This window comes from Schistocerca cancellata, chromosome 10, assembly GCF_023864275.1.
Source record: "Schistocerca cancellata isolate TAMUIC-IGC-003103 chromosome 10, iqSchCanc2.1, whole genome shotgun sequence".
NCBI lineage: Eukaryota > Metazoa > Arthropoda > Insecta > Orthoptera > Acrididae > Schistocerca > Schistocerca cancellata.
This window is the reverse complement of record NC_064635.1, coordinates 199,294,329-199,313,589: the sequence shown is the minus strand read 5'-3', so window position 1 is coordinate 199,313,589 and position 19,261 is coordinate 199,294,329. Positions and strand designations below refer to the sequence as shown.

The following is a 19,261-nucleotide window of genomic DNA, read 5'->3' as shown; positions in this document are numbered from 1 at the left end:
TATGTCCACCATCATTTCTCAACAATAGCTGTAGTCGAGGAATAATGTTGTGAACAGCACTGTAAAGCATGTCCGGAGTTATGGTGAGGCATTGGCGTCGGATGTTGTCTTTCAGCATCCCTAGAGATGTCGGCCGATCACGATACACTTGCTACTTCAGGTAACGCCAAAGCCAATAATCGCACCGACTGAGGTCTGGGGACCTGGGAGGCCAAGCATGACGAAAGTGGTGGCTGAGCACACGATCATCACCAAACGACGCGTGCAAGAGATCTTTCACGCGTCTATCAATATGGTGTTTTTTTTGTTCTAATATAACCCCATGTCATTCCAAGCATGTGTGTCAATTTCTACCTCTCTTTCTATATTATTCCGTGGTTTACTAAGTTTTCAAATTTATACTGACTTTTTGATCACCTGGTATTTGGAAGCCGATCGTTGCCAGAGGACAGCCGTCCATTTCTGTCGACTCCCGGCCGAAATGCGATATGGACCGAGCCGACGTCGCCCGCTTCCTGGAGCGGACGCCCGACTGCAGACGCTCGGTCTTCCGGTGTAGGCGACACGCCCCGCGGGCCGAACCAGTTTCAGTAAAGCGGTGCGCCCGGTAACTTTCTTCGCGCCGGTTTCGCGGACACCTCGACATGAAAGGTGGTCACAGTACACCGTGACTGCTTAACACGGGCGTGGCGGGAGGGGGGAGGCGCAAAGAGTGCCTCTCTGTCCTGTTTCCCTGCGCTGAGCAAACCCTCTCCCCCTCTCTGTTTCTCTTCTCTTCCGTCCGGTCACACGAAACCTGCCCGCCCCTAGACGCCTGTCGCGAGTCGCTGGTCGTGTGTGTCTGCCTCGGTGGTAGTGGTGGAGGGGGTAATTATGACTACCGCGGGGTGGTCGCAGTATATATACGGCCTGGAGCTGTCTAGAACAGCACCTCAAGTTCTCCAGCGCTTCCGAGCACTTCGTGTCAAGCCAGAAAGCATGGGGATCAAGGTAAGTCGTGCCTGGGAAAACATCGCAGGTTTCCCTTTTAGGAAAACTTCATTGCCGACTAGAAATCAGTAGTAGTCGTATAAAAATCCTTCAATTGGGAGTTCCAGATAATACATTAATTTACTTTGTACCTAGAGGCGTAATAAGTAGAAGGAAGGAACTACGAGGTCCTACAGAGGGAACACAGTCTCGGTTTGGGGGATGGATAAAAGAACAAACAGATCGAGTCTTTTTTAATACACACATTTCAGCTTTCGAATTATGCGATTTTGGGGAACTAACCAAAATTTAATGATGGGCCTCATTTACTAGCTGGAAGTGTCTCGAAGTGTCATTATTAACAAAAAAATATTTCACTCACTGGTTCATAATGTCACAGCTAATGAATACTTTCATTGCTCACTGTTTCATTATTTGAAATTTGAGAGACTGAGTAAATTTCATTTAATTTCAAAAACTGATCGGTCGTACATACTTCATGTCAAAATTCTAGCATCTAGCATTCTCTGCCGAATGAATGAGACAATCAATGTATCAATGTCTCATGGAGACATTCCTCATTCCTTATCTTATCAGTCCTTCCGTAGCACATCTCAGACGTTTCGATTTACTTCTTCTCTGGTTACACCGCCCCCCCCTCCCCCCCCCCCCACCCCAACAGTCCACGATTCACTTCAAAGGACGCTATGGTCGAGACGTATATTCTCAGCAATTTCTTCCTTAAATTAAGGCCAATGTTTGACACCGGTACACTTCTTTTGGACAGGAAGACTGCCTTCTCGTGTGCTAGTCTTCTTTTAATACCCTCCTTGGTCATCCATCATGTGTTATCAGGTATCAGAACTCCTTAGTTTCCTCTACTTTCTGGTCCTCAATTTCAGTGTTAAGTTTTTCGCTAATCTCGCTACTATCGTCTTTCTGTGGTTTACTGATAGTCCTTAGTGTGTGTTCATTAGGCTGCCTCGTCCACTCATCGTAGCCTGTAGTGTACACCTATTTTTCTGAGAAAAAATATTCGAAAATATTTCGCCAGTTTATACTATAGAACGCTTTTTCTAGTTCGAAGAATTCTGCGAACGTGGCTTGCTTTTGTTAAGTCGCATTTTATCTTGATTTTTATTAAGTCTTGCTGATATATTCGTACCTAAAGGGATAAATATGTCTTCAGCATTAATACTGATATTAGAGCTTCAGTGCCTTTGTTATCCATGGCCCTAGTTTCTTTTTTATTTCCTTATTTATTCAAGAATTAAAACAGCTTAGATAGTTCCCCCATATATATGAGCAACTACAGTTTAACGTGGCCCCCGAAACTTGATCAAGTTCGTGGATTTAACGTGTAAAAATGACTCATAGAGGTGAAAGAATCTCTTGCTTTTTTTTTTTTTTTTTGGAGGGGGAGGGGGGGCAGGGGGGGCTAAGGTGCTCAACGGCGAAGTTATCAGCGCCCTCTAAAGAAATCAATAAGTGACACGAAAGAAATCCACGGGAAGAGTCACAATTGAATGTTGGACTTTTCTTTTAGATTTGACACAGTCACATCGATTAAATTTGTAGGAGTAACATTACAAAGCGATATGAATTGGAATGAGCGCGTCAGGTTCGTTGTAGAACAGACGAATGCTCGATTCGTTTCACTGGGAAAATTTTGGAAACGTGTTGCTCCTCTGTAAAAGAGACAGCTTATATAATGCAACTGCAACCCATCTTTCAGTACTGTCTTAGTATTTGGGATTCCCACCAGGTCGGATTAAGGGAAGATGCGGAAGCAATTCAGAGGAGGGCTGCTAGATGTGTTATCAGTAGGTTTAACCAGCACGCATCCATTACGCAGATGCTTCGTTTACTCAAACGGGGTTCTCTAGAAGAAACATGACGTTGCGGAAAATTAGGGAACCGGCATTTGAGCCAGCTGCAGAACGGTTCTATTGCCGTCAACGTACGTTTCATGTAAAGACCACGAAGATAAAATGCGAGAAATTAGGGCTCGTATTGAGGCTTTTAGACAGCCGTTTCTCCCTCGGTCTGCTTGCTATTGGAACAGGAAAGGAAGTAACTGGTAGTGGTACGTGGAACCCCTATGCCATGCACCGTACAACGGCTTTCGAAGTGTGTGTAGTTGTAGATGTAGTAGCATGATTTTGACATTTTAGCCACACTTCTGTAGCGAAGGTCAGCTTATTGATGTGGTCGTACAGTGGCGTATTTCGTATGTTAACATTGCGAAAGATTGAAAGGGAGGGCAGTCTGGTTATAGGGACAGGTTGCATGAAAATTATTCATATGAAGACGAACAGTTTACGTACTGAAACATTGTGACCAAACTAGCCTTGAAACTGAGTCCAGTGCAAAATACGTGCGCGTCTATATCTGCGCCTGTCTCCAAATCACTATAAAACGCTTGGAAACGCCGCCCACGAGCCATTACGGGCTTATCGGAACCGACCGACCGCCGTGTCATCCTGTGCCAGTGGCGTCATTGGATACGATGCGGAGGAGCTTGGGGTCTGCCTACCGCTCTCCTGGACGTTGTCAGTTTTCGTGTCCTGGAGACGCTACTGCTCATCACGAGACTGAGTACACCCAATTCCTGTCCTCTCACCACCGAAAAATCCCTGGAAGTACCGGGAATAGAGCCCGGGTCCTCCGCATAGTAGCCAGCCGCGCTGACCACTCAGCTATGGAGACGGAAAAATGGGTGGAAGACTTTCTACTGTAGCGTACTTTCAGCATTTAGGATTCCCTCCGTTACATTCGCAAGTGAATGGTGGGAGGAAGCGTATTGCGGTCTGTTACTAGTTTCTTTCTCCGTTTTTTGTGCGAAGAATGATGAACACCGAAGCGCTGTCGAGCTGGGCTAGCACTTGAATGGGTGACCGTCGTGCGAGTCTGCCGAGCGCTGGTGGAAGCGGGCTGCACTCAGCCTTCGTGAGGCTAATTGAGGAACTACTTGAGTGAGGAGTCGCGACTCCGGTCACGAAAACTGACAATGGAGGGAAGAGCGGTGTGCTGACCACCTGCCCCTACATATCTGCATCCAGTGACGCCTAGCGACTGAGGATCACACGGCGGCCAGTCGGTACCGTTGGGTCATCCGAGGCCTCTTTGGACAGAAAGTATCGCAATCATTCCTGTGAAGTAAAAAAAAAAAAAAAAAAAAAAAAAAAAAACGGGTGGCCATTCTGCGTGCGCTCGGTCTCTTTCGTCATTGAAACACAAACAAGTCATACACTAACTACCAGTAGGCATTCATTTAAATCAGTGGGTCAGCGTGACAGAATGTCAATCCAAAGGACCCGGGTTCGATTCCTGGCTGGGTCGGAGATTTTCTCCGCTCAGGGATTGGGTGTTGTGTTGTCCTGATCACGATCATTTCATCCCCATCGACGCGCAAGTCGCCGAAGTGGCGTCAAATCGAAAGACTTGCACCCGGTGAACGGTCTACCCGACTGGAGGCCCTAGTCACACGACATTTACAGTTTAGTGGGAAAGTTGAAAATTTGTACTGGATCGGGGTTCGATCCCGGATCTGCTGCTTACTAGGCAGATGGGCGGACCACTACGCCGTCCGGACACAGTGGTCATTGCAACTGCACGGACTACCCTATCACGCCTGCCGTTAGACTCAAATTCTCAAGTTACCCGCCCACTACTGATGTAGTTGCCTCTTGCCCGTTATCCTGATTACTGGCGGTATTACTCCGATTCCCGTAAGAGTTCGAGCTTAGTGTGCATCTGGCCGCCCGAAAGAACAGACACCACATATATAACTTATGTTCGTTCTACACGTGCTACCAGACCTGGTATAGGTGTTTTTTAAGCTATCTCATTCATAGGAAAATTACAGCCTACTAGTATATGATAGACTGTCAGTTGTTTAATCTGGAAATGGGGCATCAAAGCCTCAGCACAGTGGCGCTGTCATAATACCAGTGTGCAACAACTGGTGTCAGTCTACTAATACAAATTGTGGTGATTTATAATGGAATGACCACATAGGCTGTGTGTGGTAGATAAAGCATGTGGCAGAGCACAATTCATTGGTAGCAAAAGAAGAAAAATGCAGACAGTGTGGAAAAGAGATTGTTGACAGAAAACTAGAGCGATGTGTCATAAAATATTGGTAAAGCGTCTGAGACCCATAGTAAATAGAAGGTGCTGAGAAAGCCGAACGTCAACTATTCCTTGAAAGTATGTTTACGAATTTTAAGGAATTGGAATTAAGCGCGGAATCTACACTGTCCAACCACATTAGTCTGACCACTAGCAGTGGAGGTTATAAAAAGCGTGTCTGTGGGATGCGGTGAACAGTTATAATGCGGAAATGGAGCAGTTTGTTTGACTCCCAAAAGGAGGTGCTCTAATTTTGAGCCAATGGTGGAAGCATTTCCGAAACGTTTGTAAACTGCTCGCGTGCCTTCGCAGTTACACTGTGCATGGCGCTATCCAAAACCGGCGCCGAGGCAAGTGTGGTGTGCCACGACCCATAGATGACAATTTTGAACTACGACTGCGGAGAGATGTACGGGAGAGTAGATTGTTGAGCAACTGACCGCCCAAATGAACCGATGGGCTACCATCAGTCTTGTCAATGACCGTTCAGCCAAGCCTGTAGCGTATGGCCCTTTGCGTCAGCTGTCTGGTTCATGCACCCATGCTGACTACTGATCACCACAGACGAAGTCTAGTATTTGCACGCCAGTACAGCCACTGAGTGGCCCTGGCAGATAAATCACGTTTCATGCTCCATCAGCGTGCAACGTCTGAAAGCAAACACGCTGAAACAATCGTCGGAAAGGGCGTAGTGGTCTAAGGAATGTTTCTGTGGCATTCCATGGGTGATCTTCTCATTCTTCAAGGCACCGTGGATTAACGCATCTATCCTTGGGGACTGTGTCCACATCAACATGCAGTTTGTTTTTCCTCGGCACTATGCCATCTACCAGCGGAACAATGCTCAGACAGCTAGCACTGCACGTACGTAGTTCGAAGAGGACCAGGATGAGTTTGCCATACTCCCATGGGCACCATACTCGCCAGATTTAAACCCAATCGAGAATCTGTGGGGTCACAAAAGACTGTTCGTGCCATGTATCCTCAACCGAGAAACCTAACACTGTTGGCCACGAAACTGGAGTCGGCATGCTTTCACATCTCTAAGCCGGCCGCTGTGGTCGAGAGGTTCTAGGCGCTTCAGTCCGGAACCGCGCTGCTGCTACGGTCGCAGGTTCGAAGCCCGCCTCGGGCATGGATGTGTGTGATGTCCTTAGGTTAGTTAGGTCTAAGTAGTTCTAAGTCTAGGGGACTGATGAGCTCAGCTGTTAAGTTCTATAGTGCTTAGAGCCATTTGAACCATTTTTCACACCTCTGTCGGTACCTTCCAGAATTCGTTGGGTATCTTCCTGCACGTCTCGCAGATGTCCTGATTTCAGGATTTTGATAGGTGTGACACGTTAACGTGACTGGACAGTGTAGAGATGTTCTGCATCCCCGTACGTGTTGTTCACCGTTGTTGTTGTTGTAGTTGTTGTTGTTGTGGTCTTCAGTCCTGAGACTGGTTTGATGCAGCTCTCCATGCTACACTATCCTGTGCAACCTTCTTCATCTCCCAGTTCTTACTGCAGCCTACATCCCTCTGAATCTGCTTAGTGTATTCATCTCTTGGTCTCCCTCTACGATTTTTACCCTCCACGCTGCCCAACAATGCTAAATTTGTGATCCCTTGATGCCTCAGAACATGTCCTACCAACCGGTCCCTTCTTCTTGTCAAGTTGTGCCAAAAACTCCTCTTCCCTCCAATTCTATTCAATACCTCCTCATTAGTTATGTGATCTACCCATCTAATCTTCTAATCTTCAGTATTCTTCTGTAGCACCACATTTCGAAAGCTTCTATTCTCTTCTTGTCCAAACTATTTATCGTCCATGTTTCACTTCCATACATGGCTACACTCCATACAAATACTTTCAGAAACGACTTCCTGACACTTAAATCTATACTCGATGTTAACAAATTTCTCTTCTTCAGAAACGCTTTTCTTTCCATTGCCAGTCTACAGTTTATATCCTCTCTACTTCGACCATCATCAGTTATTTTGCTCCCCAAATAGCAAAACTCCTTTACTACTTTAAGTGTCTCATTTCCTAATCTAATACCCTCAGCATCACCCGACTTAATTCGACTACATTCTATTATCCTCGTTTTGCTTTTGTTGATGTTCATCTTATATCCTCCTTTCAAGACACTGTCCATTCCGTTCAACTGCTCTTCCAAGTCCTTTGCTGTCTCTGATAGAATTACAATGTCATCGGCGAACCTCAAAGTTTTTATTTCTTCTCCACGGATTTTAATACATACTCCGAATTTTTCTCTTGTTTCCTTTACTGCTTGCTCAATTTACAGATTGAATAACATCGGGGAGAGGCTACAACCCTGTCTCACTCCCTTCCCAACCGCTGCTTCCATTTCATGCCCCTCAACTCTTGTAACTGCCATCTGGTTTCTGTACAAATTGTAAATAGCCTTTCGCTCCCTGTATTTTACCCCTGCCACCTTTAGAATTTGAAAGAAAGTATTCCAGTCAACATTGTCAAAAGCTTTCTCTAAATCTACAAATGGTAGAAACGTAGGTTTCGCATTTCCTTAATCTTTCTTATAAGATAAGTCGTAAGGTCAGTATTTCCTCACATGTTCCAATATTTCTACGGAATCCAAACTGATCTTCCCCGAGGTCGGCTTCACCGTAGGCATCGCAAAATACAGTGTACTCTATTAGACTGCGCACAGAGGCGTTTAAACATTCTTTCCATTCACCATATGGGAAAAGCCCTAATATTTGGTACAATGGGAAGTACCCTCTGCCATCCACTTCACAGGTGTTTACAGTGTGCATTTAGAGCTAGATATGGAGCACGGAAAATACAGTAGCGATATCCTTAATGGCTGACACGGCCTTTGAAGTGACGGTGACAAGAAAGTAATGTGAACAGACTAATGGCTTGTTCAACAACTTCCCAGGCCCTTCAACGACAACACTTACGTGCGCTTAGCACTTTAGATAAACCGCCGTTTGCGAAAGGCTATTCGCTATTTCTCAGATACCGAAACATTATAGGCCTACATTCCGTGAACGGTACACCTCATTTTCGATAAGATCCATCTGTGATGAGATATCATTCATCAGATCTGTAACGTAACCGGTTTTAATACCGAATCGAATTGCAAAACTCTGAAACAGATAGTAAATGTCGAGAAATGATGTCAGAGCTGGAGATTATCGCTATCTTCTGATACGATATCTCTGGTGGATATCAAGCTCTGCGCACATAATCTCTGTGGCACTTTTCACAGCAGACGTTACTCTGGGCACAAAATTGTTTTGTTATTTCTCCAGTCAGTTATGGGCTAAACGAACGACAGCATGCAAGCAGTGAACTGTGATACACTCAACGTTCGTGTTATTGATGAAATGAAAGTTCTCTGTTCGAAAGACGCGGTCAAGTGAATCAATATTCACGATGTACTGTGTCATCTTCGCTGTTGCATACTACATGGCGGTGAGTCCCAGTTTCAGAACTGGTATAAAGCTATTGATCCTGTGTTAAATGTGACATCATGAACTTGGGTTCTCCATGTGGGCGTAGCTGTTTAAGTCTCTTTGTTTCGTTCAACAGTGACTAGGAAGTTATTTCCCCTCTATGTTGACGAACACGAATACAGCTGAGTGAATAAGGTTCATTTGTAAATAAACATTATTTTATGTTTCTTCACATTCTTGGTCACGATAGTCTTCCGCTCGAAAGATGCACTTCAAATATCGTCGAATGTTAGACATCGGCGAATGCCTGTGTTTAACAATCAGAGAATTTAGAGCTGTGTGGTTAATGAAACGTCCATGGTTCACAAATGCAGAATTTTTTCATAACCGATCAGATGCTTTGAAACAAACGCCAGTATGGTTCAGTTGACTTTCTACATTTGATTTCCATAAGTTGGCAATTTTAATACATGTTATGTAATAGATTTTTTTATCACCACTGTACTTATACGCAGTAATATAACACGAAATATTTTCGAAATGATAACTCAAACCAAAACAAGAATAAGGTCTGTGTCCTTTAGCCATTCTCCTTGTTCGCTGTCCGTCTTCGCCCCTTCACCGCATGTGTTCCTGTTTCTATGCATTTGGGCGCTGATGACCATGCTGTTTAGCGCCCGAAAACCTCAAACCATACACACACACACAAGAATTCGCAAATAAGATTCGTTTCTAGAACGATGTCCCGTGCTGTGTTGCTATCATTTGTAACGTTTGCAGAACGATGTGCATTGTTGTGTTATCATTTTCACTTTTGAATTGTTGACGTGAAATACGAGACGGAGGCTGTAAATTATACCTTAATCTTTATCCACCATTCGTAGCATCCCCACAGAGTATGGATAGATAGAACGACTGTCGGTATACACTGCATTCAGCATGAATTTATTTTGTTTCACAGTCATGATCATTACATGGCGTGTAAATGGGATCCTGTTGGAAACGCGGACTCGGTATTTTAAGACTGAGCTACGAAGTCCTGTTGTGACGTACAACACCTTTGTTCTAGTCCAGAGTCACTGCATATCGTTTCACCATTCCCACGACGCTCTTTCTGTAAATAAACCCATGACGCACGGGTCATTTCTTCTCTATGTTCTTCGTTCATGCAAATTACCAAGGATTAGCCGAGTGAGCATTATGTAAGAGAGCCCGTTCATAGACAAGTTATATTTCTGTAGGATGCTTAACAATGAATCTCCTTATGACATCTGCCTTTCGAGCCACTAGATTCAAGCCATCTTTCCTCCATAAATCAGTCGGGACCGATATGGGATAGATTTTGACGGTTGTTGCTGATTCCAATAGGCTGCTAGCAATGTCAGTGACACATTCTGCCTTTCTTGTTTACGAGTAAATTCGTTGGAACTCGGTATCACTTGCACATTGCGTTATCTTTTTATGCCGTAGCAGATGCTTTCGTGAATGAAATTTCAACCTGCAGTTGCGTAACAGCCACTAGTATCTCCAGTCAAGAGCTAACGTCTGTGTTTCATGTTAACTGATTCTACCGTCGCTTCTTGGTAGAACAACTTCATAATTACGTATAAGTGAAAAGAACAATACTGCGTATCTTACACAGTAGTAATTTATTTTGTTGATCAGCTTCCGGTTTGCAAGGCTAAGGTAATACTTTCACTGACTATTGGTGAGTGGTTTGCTCCCTTTCTATTTATTTACTGTTCAACTTTTTAATTTCATAACCACTGCACTGTCAGAGATGACACTGACTTCGTGTTCGCAACTCATTCGTAATATGGGACATACGTTTTCAATATTGATCACGAATATTATACATCTTTGACGACAATAGTCAGCCTCTGTTGATGGTCACAAACCGAAAAGCGGTGAAAAATAGATTAGTCTAAAACATGTATTGTGCTTTTCATGAATAGTTAATAGTGATTTTTGTCGATGAGTTACGTGGGGAACATAGGTCTATTCTCATGTTGTATTAACTACACAGCGATACAGAAACGTTAAAATTTAAAAAACTGCTGTCCCCATTGTACACGCATAATGCAAGCGCAATTCCCTGAACTTCTCATATTCTATTTTAAAAAGTGAAGTTTACGGTATATGTTCTTCGCCAGGCTGAAATTTTACTGTGTGTTCCGACAGCGTAAAGACTGTTCCGGGGTAAAGAGAATATGCCGTGACAACACTTTTGTATATAGGGTTTCCCTTACAGTAAAAACGACCGAGGATCGCTGAAACATCATTAAAAGGAGCAGCAGTGACTAAAGAATGATCCAAGGAAATATCCAGTTGATGGGGGGGCGGGGGGGAGTATGATCGCTTTCTGCCTCACCACACTGACAGAAATATCATTCCAGTGGAGCAGTTTGAAGACAGCCAGAAGATGTGATGTACATATAGCAGGCGTATCTAGAGCTACCATTTTCTCGTGAAATATCGAAACTATTTTTCCGCTCGCCGCCGTTTCCCTTGTCAGATGACAACGGCATCAGATAGCGTTGTACCTTCAACTCCAGATTTCTTCTTCCTTGTGTTGCCAGCAAGTTTGTCTATTGGTGGTTAACCAGAATTGAGATTTTTTACGAACCTAACTTTTATAAACGTATCAAAGTCGCGATTTCTTTGAAACTGACGTCTCGAAAGCTGGAATCAGCATCTACATTTCTAAATTTCAAATATACAGAGTGATTCCGTGATGTTACAAATTTTCAGGGATAATGGAGAATGGTAAATGTATCAATTTGAGGTAAGGAACAGCGGTCCAGAAACCTTATGAGCGAAAAATCGTCCGGTTACGTCTGACAGTGCTGTGTTGCTACTAAGATTGTAGGATAGGTAAGCAGTATGTGGCGGTATGGACCAAAACTAGAAAAAAGTGTCCAGTAAACATGGACTCTTAAATGCATACGGTGAGAGTTATGGCCACTTGTTCAGTAAAGAGCAGTGTTTCACAATAGCGAAAACGTACAAGTGCACATAGCTCTTAAGGTGTGCATTTTAGAGCTCATGTTCAATAAGCATTCTTTTCTTGTATCGTTATGTATCGCTGCCGGCCGAAGTGGCCGTGCGGTTAAAGGCGCTGCAGTCTGGAACCGCAAGACCGCTACGGTCGCAGGTTCGAATCCTGCCTCGGGCATGGATGTTTGTGCTGTCCTTAGGTTAGTTAGGTTTAACTAGTTCTAAGTTCTAGGGGACTAATGACCTCAGCAGTTGAGTCCCATAGTGCTCAGAGCCATTTGAACCATATGTATCGCTTCCAGGCACTGATATTATCGTTCTAGTGCCGGCCGGAGTGGCCAGCGGTTCTAGGCGCTACAGTCTGGAGCCGAGCGACCGCTACGGTTAGTTAGGTTTAATTAGTTCTAGGCGATTGATGACCTCAGAAGTTAAGTCGCATAGTGCTCAGAGCCATTTGAAGTCGCATAGTGCTCAGAGCCATTTGAACCATTTGTCGTTCTAGTGTTCAAAATTCAAATGGCTCTGAGCACTATGCGACTTAACTTCTGAGGTCGTCAGTCGCCTAGAACTTAGAACTAATTAAACCTAACTAACCTAAGGACATCACATACATCCATGCCCGAGGCAGGATTCGAACCTGCGACCGTAGCGGTCGCTCAGCTCCAGACTGTAGTGCCTAGAACCGCACGGCCACTCCGGGCGGCTCTAATGCTCACTTCGAAGACTCCGAAGACGGGGTGATGCACCTCTCTACGACAAACTATTCTGTCAGTTACTTCATAATTTTCGCAGCTATTCTCCTCTTGTCAGAAAGAAACTATTTTCTTTGTACATTGACGAACAGAAATATCGTTTGAGGGTGAATACGATTCGTATGGGAAAAAACATTTATGTATCTTCGTACTCAGAATCGCGATAGTATCTCCAATTTGTAGATGTATATCAGATGGTTGCTTAAAGTATTGTCATGTACTACACATGTTCGACAGTGAGAGTATTTGGAATTGGTCGGCTATAGACGGTATTCCACGATGGACGGTATTCCGTGATTCAATCTCCTCTTGCATTATCGCCGAAGTTTCACTTCCAGATAAGGCTAGTCTCCAAACAAATGCTTTCACAAAAGAGCTCCAAACGCTTTTGAAATTACCCCAAAGTACCTAAATGATGTGAAGGGTTCCAGTGAGGTATCGAAGTATATAAGTGAATAAATAAAATGGAACATTAATTAGTAAAGAGACGAGAACTAAGAAAAAGATATTAGTCTAAAACAAAAGTGGTTCAAAATGGCTCTGAGCACTATGGGACTCAACTGCTGGAACTTAGAACTACTTAAACCTAACTAACCTAAGGACATCACATACATCCATGCCCGAGGCAGGATTCGAACCTGCGACCGTAGCGGTCGTGCGGTTCCAGACTGTAGCGCCTTTAACCGCTCGACCACTCCGGCCGGCAAACAAAAGTGGAACTATCCGCAAAGCTCTAACAAGTTGGCGACAACATTTTATGTGTGAGTCGGTTCTAGACGGTTTAGGGCATTTAAAAAAATGAAAACCGTGAGATTTTTTAATTAAGCAAGTAATTGGCACATGTTACTCAACAAAATAGAGGCCATTAAAGTGACTTGTAGAGCGTTGAGGCTATTTAAAGTATCAGAGCCGTGAGGTATTTTTAATTAAGGAAGTAATCCGTTGCGCACAAGTTACGGAGCTAAATAGAAGATATTAAGGTGACTTCACCGTAAATTTGAGTTGGCTGTGGACTGTCAGAAGCTAATAGCGAAGGCTGATCATACACAAACTCGGAGATGAGATAGCGGTAGCCGATTCTCCGCACGGCGGAAAACCGGTCGTAACGGATACGTGACCGGGAGCTCAATCGCGGCTAAAGTTGTTGCCACTGTTGTACGGGCACGGCGGAGCATCGGGGAAAAGTATATTTAGGTATATCAAAGTACGATACTGTAACACTGCTGCAGCAGGTGCAAAAGAGTTTTCACTCGATTGAGGTGCTACGCTATATCTTTATCAATCGAGTCCTACTTTAGATACTTCTGTTGGAGGTTGTTTGTGGGAAGAGACCAGACTGCGAGGTCATCGGTCTCGTCGGATCAGGGAAAGACGGGGAAGGAAGTCGGCCGTGCCCTTTCAGAGGAACCATCCCGGCATTTGCCTGGAGCGATTTAGGGAAATCACGGAAAACCTAAAGCAGGATGGCCGGTCGCGGGATTGAACCGTCGTCCTCCCGAATGCGAGTCCAGTGTGCTAACCACTGCGCCACCTCGCTCGGTACTTCTGTATCTAGTACTTTCGTCTCTGCGCATCTCTCCTTTACATATTTTACAGTCTCATTTGCCTAAGAGAATTACCCGCCAGGGTAGCCGAGAGCGCTAACCCGCTGCTTCCTGGACTCGGGTGGGTGCGCCAGCCACGGATCGAATCCACCCGGCGGACTAACGACGAGGGCAGGTGTGCTGGACAGCCTGGACATGGTTTTTAGGTGGTTTTCCACATCCCGCTAGGTGAATACGGAGCTGATCCCCACGTTCTTCTTCAGTTACACGACTCGCAGTCATTTACAACACGTTCGCACTATTCCATGTATTACACTAGATGCACGTCCGTCCCTGGTAGCTGAGTGGTCAGCGCGACGGAATGCCAAACCTAACGGCCCGGGTTAGATTCCTGGCAGGGTTGGAGAATTTCTCCACACAGGGACTTTGTGTTGTGTTGTGTCCTTATCATCATTTCATCCCCATCGACACGCAAGTCGACGAAGTGGCGTTCAGCGAACAGTCTACCCGACAGGAAGCCCTAGCCACACGGTAATTCCATTTTACTACACGCACACTGTTGGAGTACACCGGGGGGTTACGGGACTGCCACGGGAAGGGCATCCGACCACCCCTTAAAATTAACGCGCCAAATCTGGTTAACCATAACAGCAGACCTCGCCAGTCGGGATAAATGCTTGTAAAGAGGGAGAGATGCACAAGTCATTAAGTAATGATGTTACAAACTTGCAGGGATGATGGAGAAGAATAAAGGTATCAAAAACTGTACAGTAAATATGGGCTGTAGAATGCATATCTTAACAGCTATGAGCATATCTTCATCTTCGATACTGTGAAACAAATCTCTTCCACTGCTAGCTCTTTGGTTTCCAGTAAACATGGACTCTGAAGTGCATACTTTATAAGCTATGAGCAGTTGTTCATTTTCGCTGCTCTGAAACACGTCTCGTCTAATGGTCAAGTACTAATAGCTCTTAAGGCACGTATTTTAGATCCCATGTTTACTAGAGCTTTTTTGATACAGTTACCCCTCATATAATCGCTGAAAGTTTGTAATATCATTACAGAATCATGTTGTATATCCACATAGACAGGGTGTCAGGAGTACAAGTGCAGATATTGTGATCATTGACACTCACGTCAGTGTGTTCTCTGAGTTAGCAGTCTTCCTACAGACAACTCACATAATTCACTACCTGATGTTTTCTGCAGAAGTAAATTCTGATGCAAAACAGTTTAGTACACTTTCTCAGTCACCAGTAAAGATAACTGCTCTTATGCCCCTAATGCCCTATATACGTATGTACGTCACAAGGCCCTGTCCAGTGCCTCGCAGAGTGTATACTTTTCCACTCCCCTTCTATCCCCCTCCCCACCACCCCTGGCCGCCATCAACTTTCTTACGCCCAAAAAAAGACTGTGACGGTAGTCTTCCAGTTCTTTGTTATTTTTATTTATTTTAATCCACTCATCTTCTGACTGCTCTTCTACAGTCTGCCCGAATTCCTCCCTTGTGCCAACCTAAACGCACCCAAGGTCCCCAGTTATTAATTGGATTTACTCCAATCTCTTTCCCTCCAGATTTTACACTCCACAGTTCACTCAAATTCCATTAAAGTTATTCCATGATGTTGTTATACATGTCCTATTATTCTGTCTCCTCTTGTTTTCCACATGCTCCTATCCTCACCAATTCTGTGGAGAAACTCCTCATATCTTGTTCTACCAGTCTAACTAATTTGAAACATTTCATCCTCAAATTAGGGACAACGTTTGATACTAGAAGACTTGTATTGACCAGGACTGTCCTCTTTGCTCGAGCTAGTCTGATTTTTATGTCTGCTTTCGTCTGTCACACGTTGTTTTGCATCCAACGAAACGAATTTCTTAACGTCGTTTATTTCGTGGTCCCCAATTTGTATGCTAAGTTTGTCGCTAATTACATCTCTGCTACTACTCACTACTTACATCTTTCTATGGTTTGCCTTCAATTTTTAATGTATTCTTACTATTGTATGTGACCCCTTCTTTAGCCTCAAAACAGTTATCGAGAATTCTTCCAATATATCAAAAGTCAAAGATTTGTTCCAAGAACTACACCTTCACTGAAATGATTCAAATCGACATCCTCATTATAAGTGATTTTATGTGGTTATCGCACTTGATATCGCTTCACATACCTTGAGTTATTTAACCGATATGACTACGACTAGAGGCAGATCACTAATAATTTACCTCACGTCTCCTTCACGTTTCCCGTTAAATGAAGACATTGTCACATTTCACTTACCGTCAAGGGATACGGGTAGTGTGCCCAGGTGATCTGAATTTCCTGAAGCAGAAACCTTCCTTCAAGAATTCCTGTGTGAGATTAGACGGATATAAACCTAGCAGCAACACACTAATTTTCTTCGATCTTCTTGCAGTCCGACCTGGTAACGATCTCGAACACTGAAGCAGTAGCCAAGAATAGGTCACAGGAAGGTCTTCCTTGTGTACTCGGTTCCTGAGTTCTGGAAAAGTCCTCCAGAATTCTTTCAGTAACTCTAAATCGTCCGTTTCTTCTGAGATCTACACCTTCAGAGAATACCCATAGTAAAGAGAAGTGCTCGCTTTGTCCTCGCTGCAGCTGATTTTACTTTTTCATTCCACTTAATATCCAGCGACAAATTACTAATTATGTGCTTCAGGACTTCCGGATCCGTCTTCTTTCTCGTGGGCATTATTTTACTTTTTACCCACATTTAAGGCAAGTGGGTCCTGCAGCTAAATTCCCTACTTTCCTGACGCATGAAATGTTTCGAAACCCAACTGCTTAGTGGTCGATGCACTTGGACAATCACAAACAAATATAGTTTTGGAACATTACTTATTACAAACACAAAATATACATAATTAGTAAAATAAACAAAGGAAAAATTAACGATCATTTCCCAGGTATTCCAGCTATTCGATTGGTTTGGAGTCAGCCTGATGTGGCGAAAAAGGGTAAGAGTTAGTCCAGTACCGTGTGTGGAACCGACTGTACCTCCGCGCTGCAGTCGCAGCTTGGAGAGTCTTACCATGTCTACCTGTGAAGTGTATCAGCATTTCTTCCCATCCCACGCCTGACGTGGTTGAGTTAGCATTAGATGGCACAAAGAAAGTTGAAACCCGAGGTTGGAAAGCCGGACTTTTACCTAGCAAAAAAGCCTTCCTGGGCTGGAAATGAAGAGCCTGATTACCAGACCGCCAAACGATTGAAAGCGGTAGCTAACAGGCTCATGCCGATTCTCCAGAAGATTTCATTTGGCTTGTAGAAGTTTGCTGGATTTTATCATGTGGGGGAGAAACTGATTTTCCTACATTCTTAGCTCGCTATTAGATTTATGCATACTAGTGTGCGATGGAGTGACATTCCTTAACTCGGGGGAACCAACGAGCAGGCGTAGGTAGAAATGTACTGGATACAAAGCACATGACTTAATGATGGCAAATGTCCTCTAGGCAGGTGAGGAAAGCCTTGAGTTATATGGCTCAACAGTAATCAGCTGGTTAATAAACCAATATCAATGCCATCATCCTCAGTGCTGGCCGGTGTGGCCGTGCGGTTCTAGGCACTTCAGTCTGGAACCGCGTGACCGCTACGGTCGCAGGTACGAATCCTACCTCGAGCATGGATGTGTGTGATGTCCTTAGGTTAGTTAGGTTTAAGTAGTTCTAAGTTCTAGGGAACTGATGACCATAGATGTTAAGTCCCATAGTGCTCAGAGCCATTTGCACCATTTGAACCATCGTCCTCAGTCTGTTATCGTTGTCTACCCACAAAGTTCAGATTTGTCTTTGTAATAAATTATTGGAGCATATCTGTTTTCCAAAGATACTTTTGGGATGTAAGTTGGCTGTCCTCAGCAGCCTCTATACTCTGGAGTGCTGTTGTTTTGTAACATGTCCTCTTTGGATATTATCTGTCAACATTCTAGTCCACAGCCGAATGTAATGACAGTGATGACATTTAATGTGGGATGAATCCCTTCTGACTCTAATTTATGTTCCATCTCTAGGTCGTGGCGTACGCCCTGCTGGCGCTGGCGGTCCTGGCTCACGCAGAGGACGCCCAGCAGCAGGCTGAGAGCGTCGAGACGCTGCACGACGCCGCCGCCCCCGCTGCCGACGCCACAGCCGACGCCACCACCGCTTCGGCAGAGTCCACCAAAAAGCAGGAGAAGCGCGGCATCTTCGGCGAAGGATACGGCTACGGCCTAGGCCTCTCCGGAGGATACGGCGGATACGGCGGAGGGTTGGGCGGATACGGAGGGTTGGGCGGATACGGAGGGTACGGTCTGGGTGGAGGATACGGCCTAGGTGGCGGATACGGCCTCAGCGGTGGGTACGGGCTCGGTCTCGGATACGGCGGATACGGTGGGTACGGCATCGGACAGAGTATCCACAAGTCGATTACTGTCACCAAGCAAATCCCTGTGCCTGTACCGCACCCTGTTCCCGTTCCCGTCACCAGAAATGTTCCAGTGCCACATCCTGTTCCAGTCCCAGTGAGGGTGGAGCGCCCCTACCCCGTGTCCGTCCCTAGCCCCGTTCCAGTGCCCGTGGATCGCCCCTACCCCGTTCCAGTGGAGAGGCCCGTTCCGGTGCCCGTCCCCCACCCCGTTCCGGTGCCCGTTTCCAGGCCGTACCCTGTGCCCGTGCACAAGCCCATTCCCGTGCCCGTGCACAAACCTGTCCCCGTGCCTGTCCCTCACCCGGTCCCCATCCCTAAACCCGTGCCGGTAGTAGTGAAGGCCATCGACGCTCACCCGATCGGTCTCGGCAGCTACGGTGGCGGTTTCGGCCTCGGCGGATACGGCGGCGGCTACGGTGGCGGCTACGGAGGATACGGTGGCTACGGATACGGTGGCTACGGCCACTAAACGAATCTGTTAAGTGGTGCACGTCGACATCTCTCACTTTCATTGCCACCATCAACATGTCAGTCACCCATCTCTGGGTTCACGGCTGAAACACGATCATCACTAACATCTTGCACCTCCACCTCCACATCTCTGCATGATATGTATATTTTCATTACATAGTATCATTCGTGCATAATGTCCTTAGTGCTGTTTTTTGTACTTGTATGTCAATAAATAAAAATATACCTTTTTATTAATTACGCGTTTTTACAATTTATTTAACAACCTGAAATTCTCAGACGAGATTGTGCTGCATGCTAATGAGATTGATGAACACCGGTATTCGATTCTTGATTTTGCTTTCAAAAGTCATCTAATTGACCTGAATACAAATCAGGTTGCCCTTCATGGGGTGGGTGCACGCAACGACTGTGGTTATATTGGGTTAGATAGAGCAGCAATCATTCGTGCAATTAAGTTGCTTTAATATCACATTTATAGTGACAATGCAGATCAGATTTCGACCTGTGTCAGGTCATTATCAATGCAGTG

The 19,261-nt window shown here is 45.0% G+C and overlaps 1 protein-coding gene across 1 annotated transcript; it reads left to right on the top strand.

Moving 5' to 3' along the window:
• Positions 1 to 948: 948 nt before the first annotated feature.
• Positions 949 to 18,943, top strand: LOC126106575 (chorion protein S38-like). Its single transcript, XM_049912918.1, has 2 exons — positions 949 to 990; positions 17,864 to 18,943. Exons 1-2 carry the CDS (start codon positions 979 to 981, stop codon positions 18,725 to 18,727), a joined length of 876 nt encoding a protein of 291 aa, XP_049768875.1. The 5' UTR covers positions 949 to 978; the 3' UTR covers positions 18,728 to 18,943.
• The last annotated feature ends 318 nt before the right edge of the window (positions 18,944 to 19,261 follow it).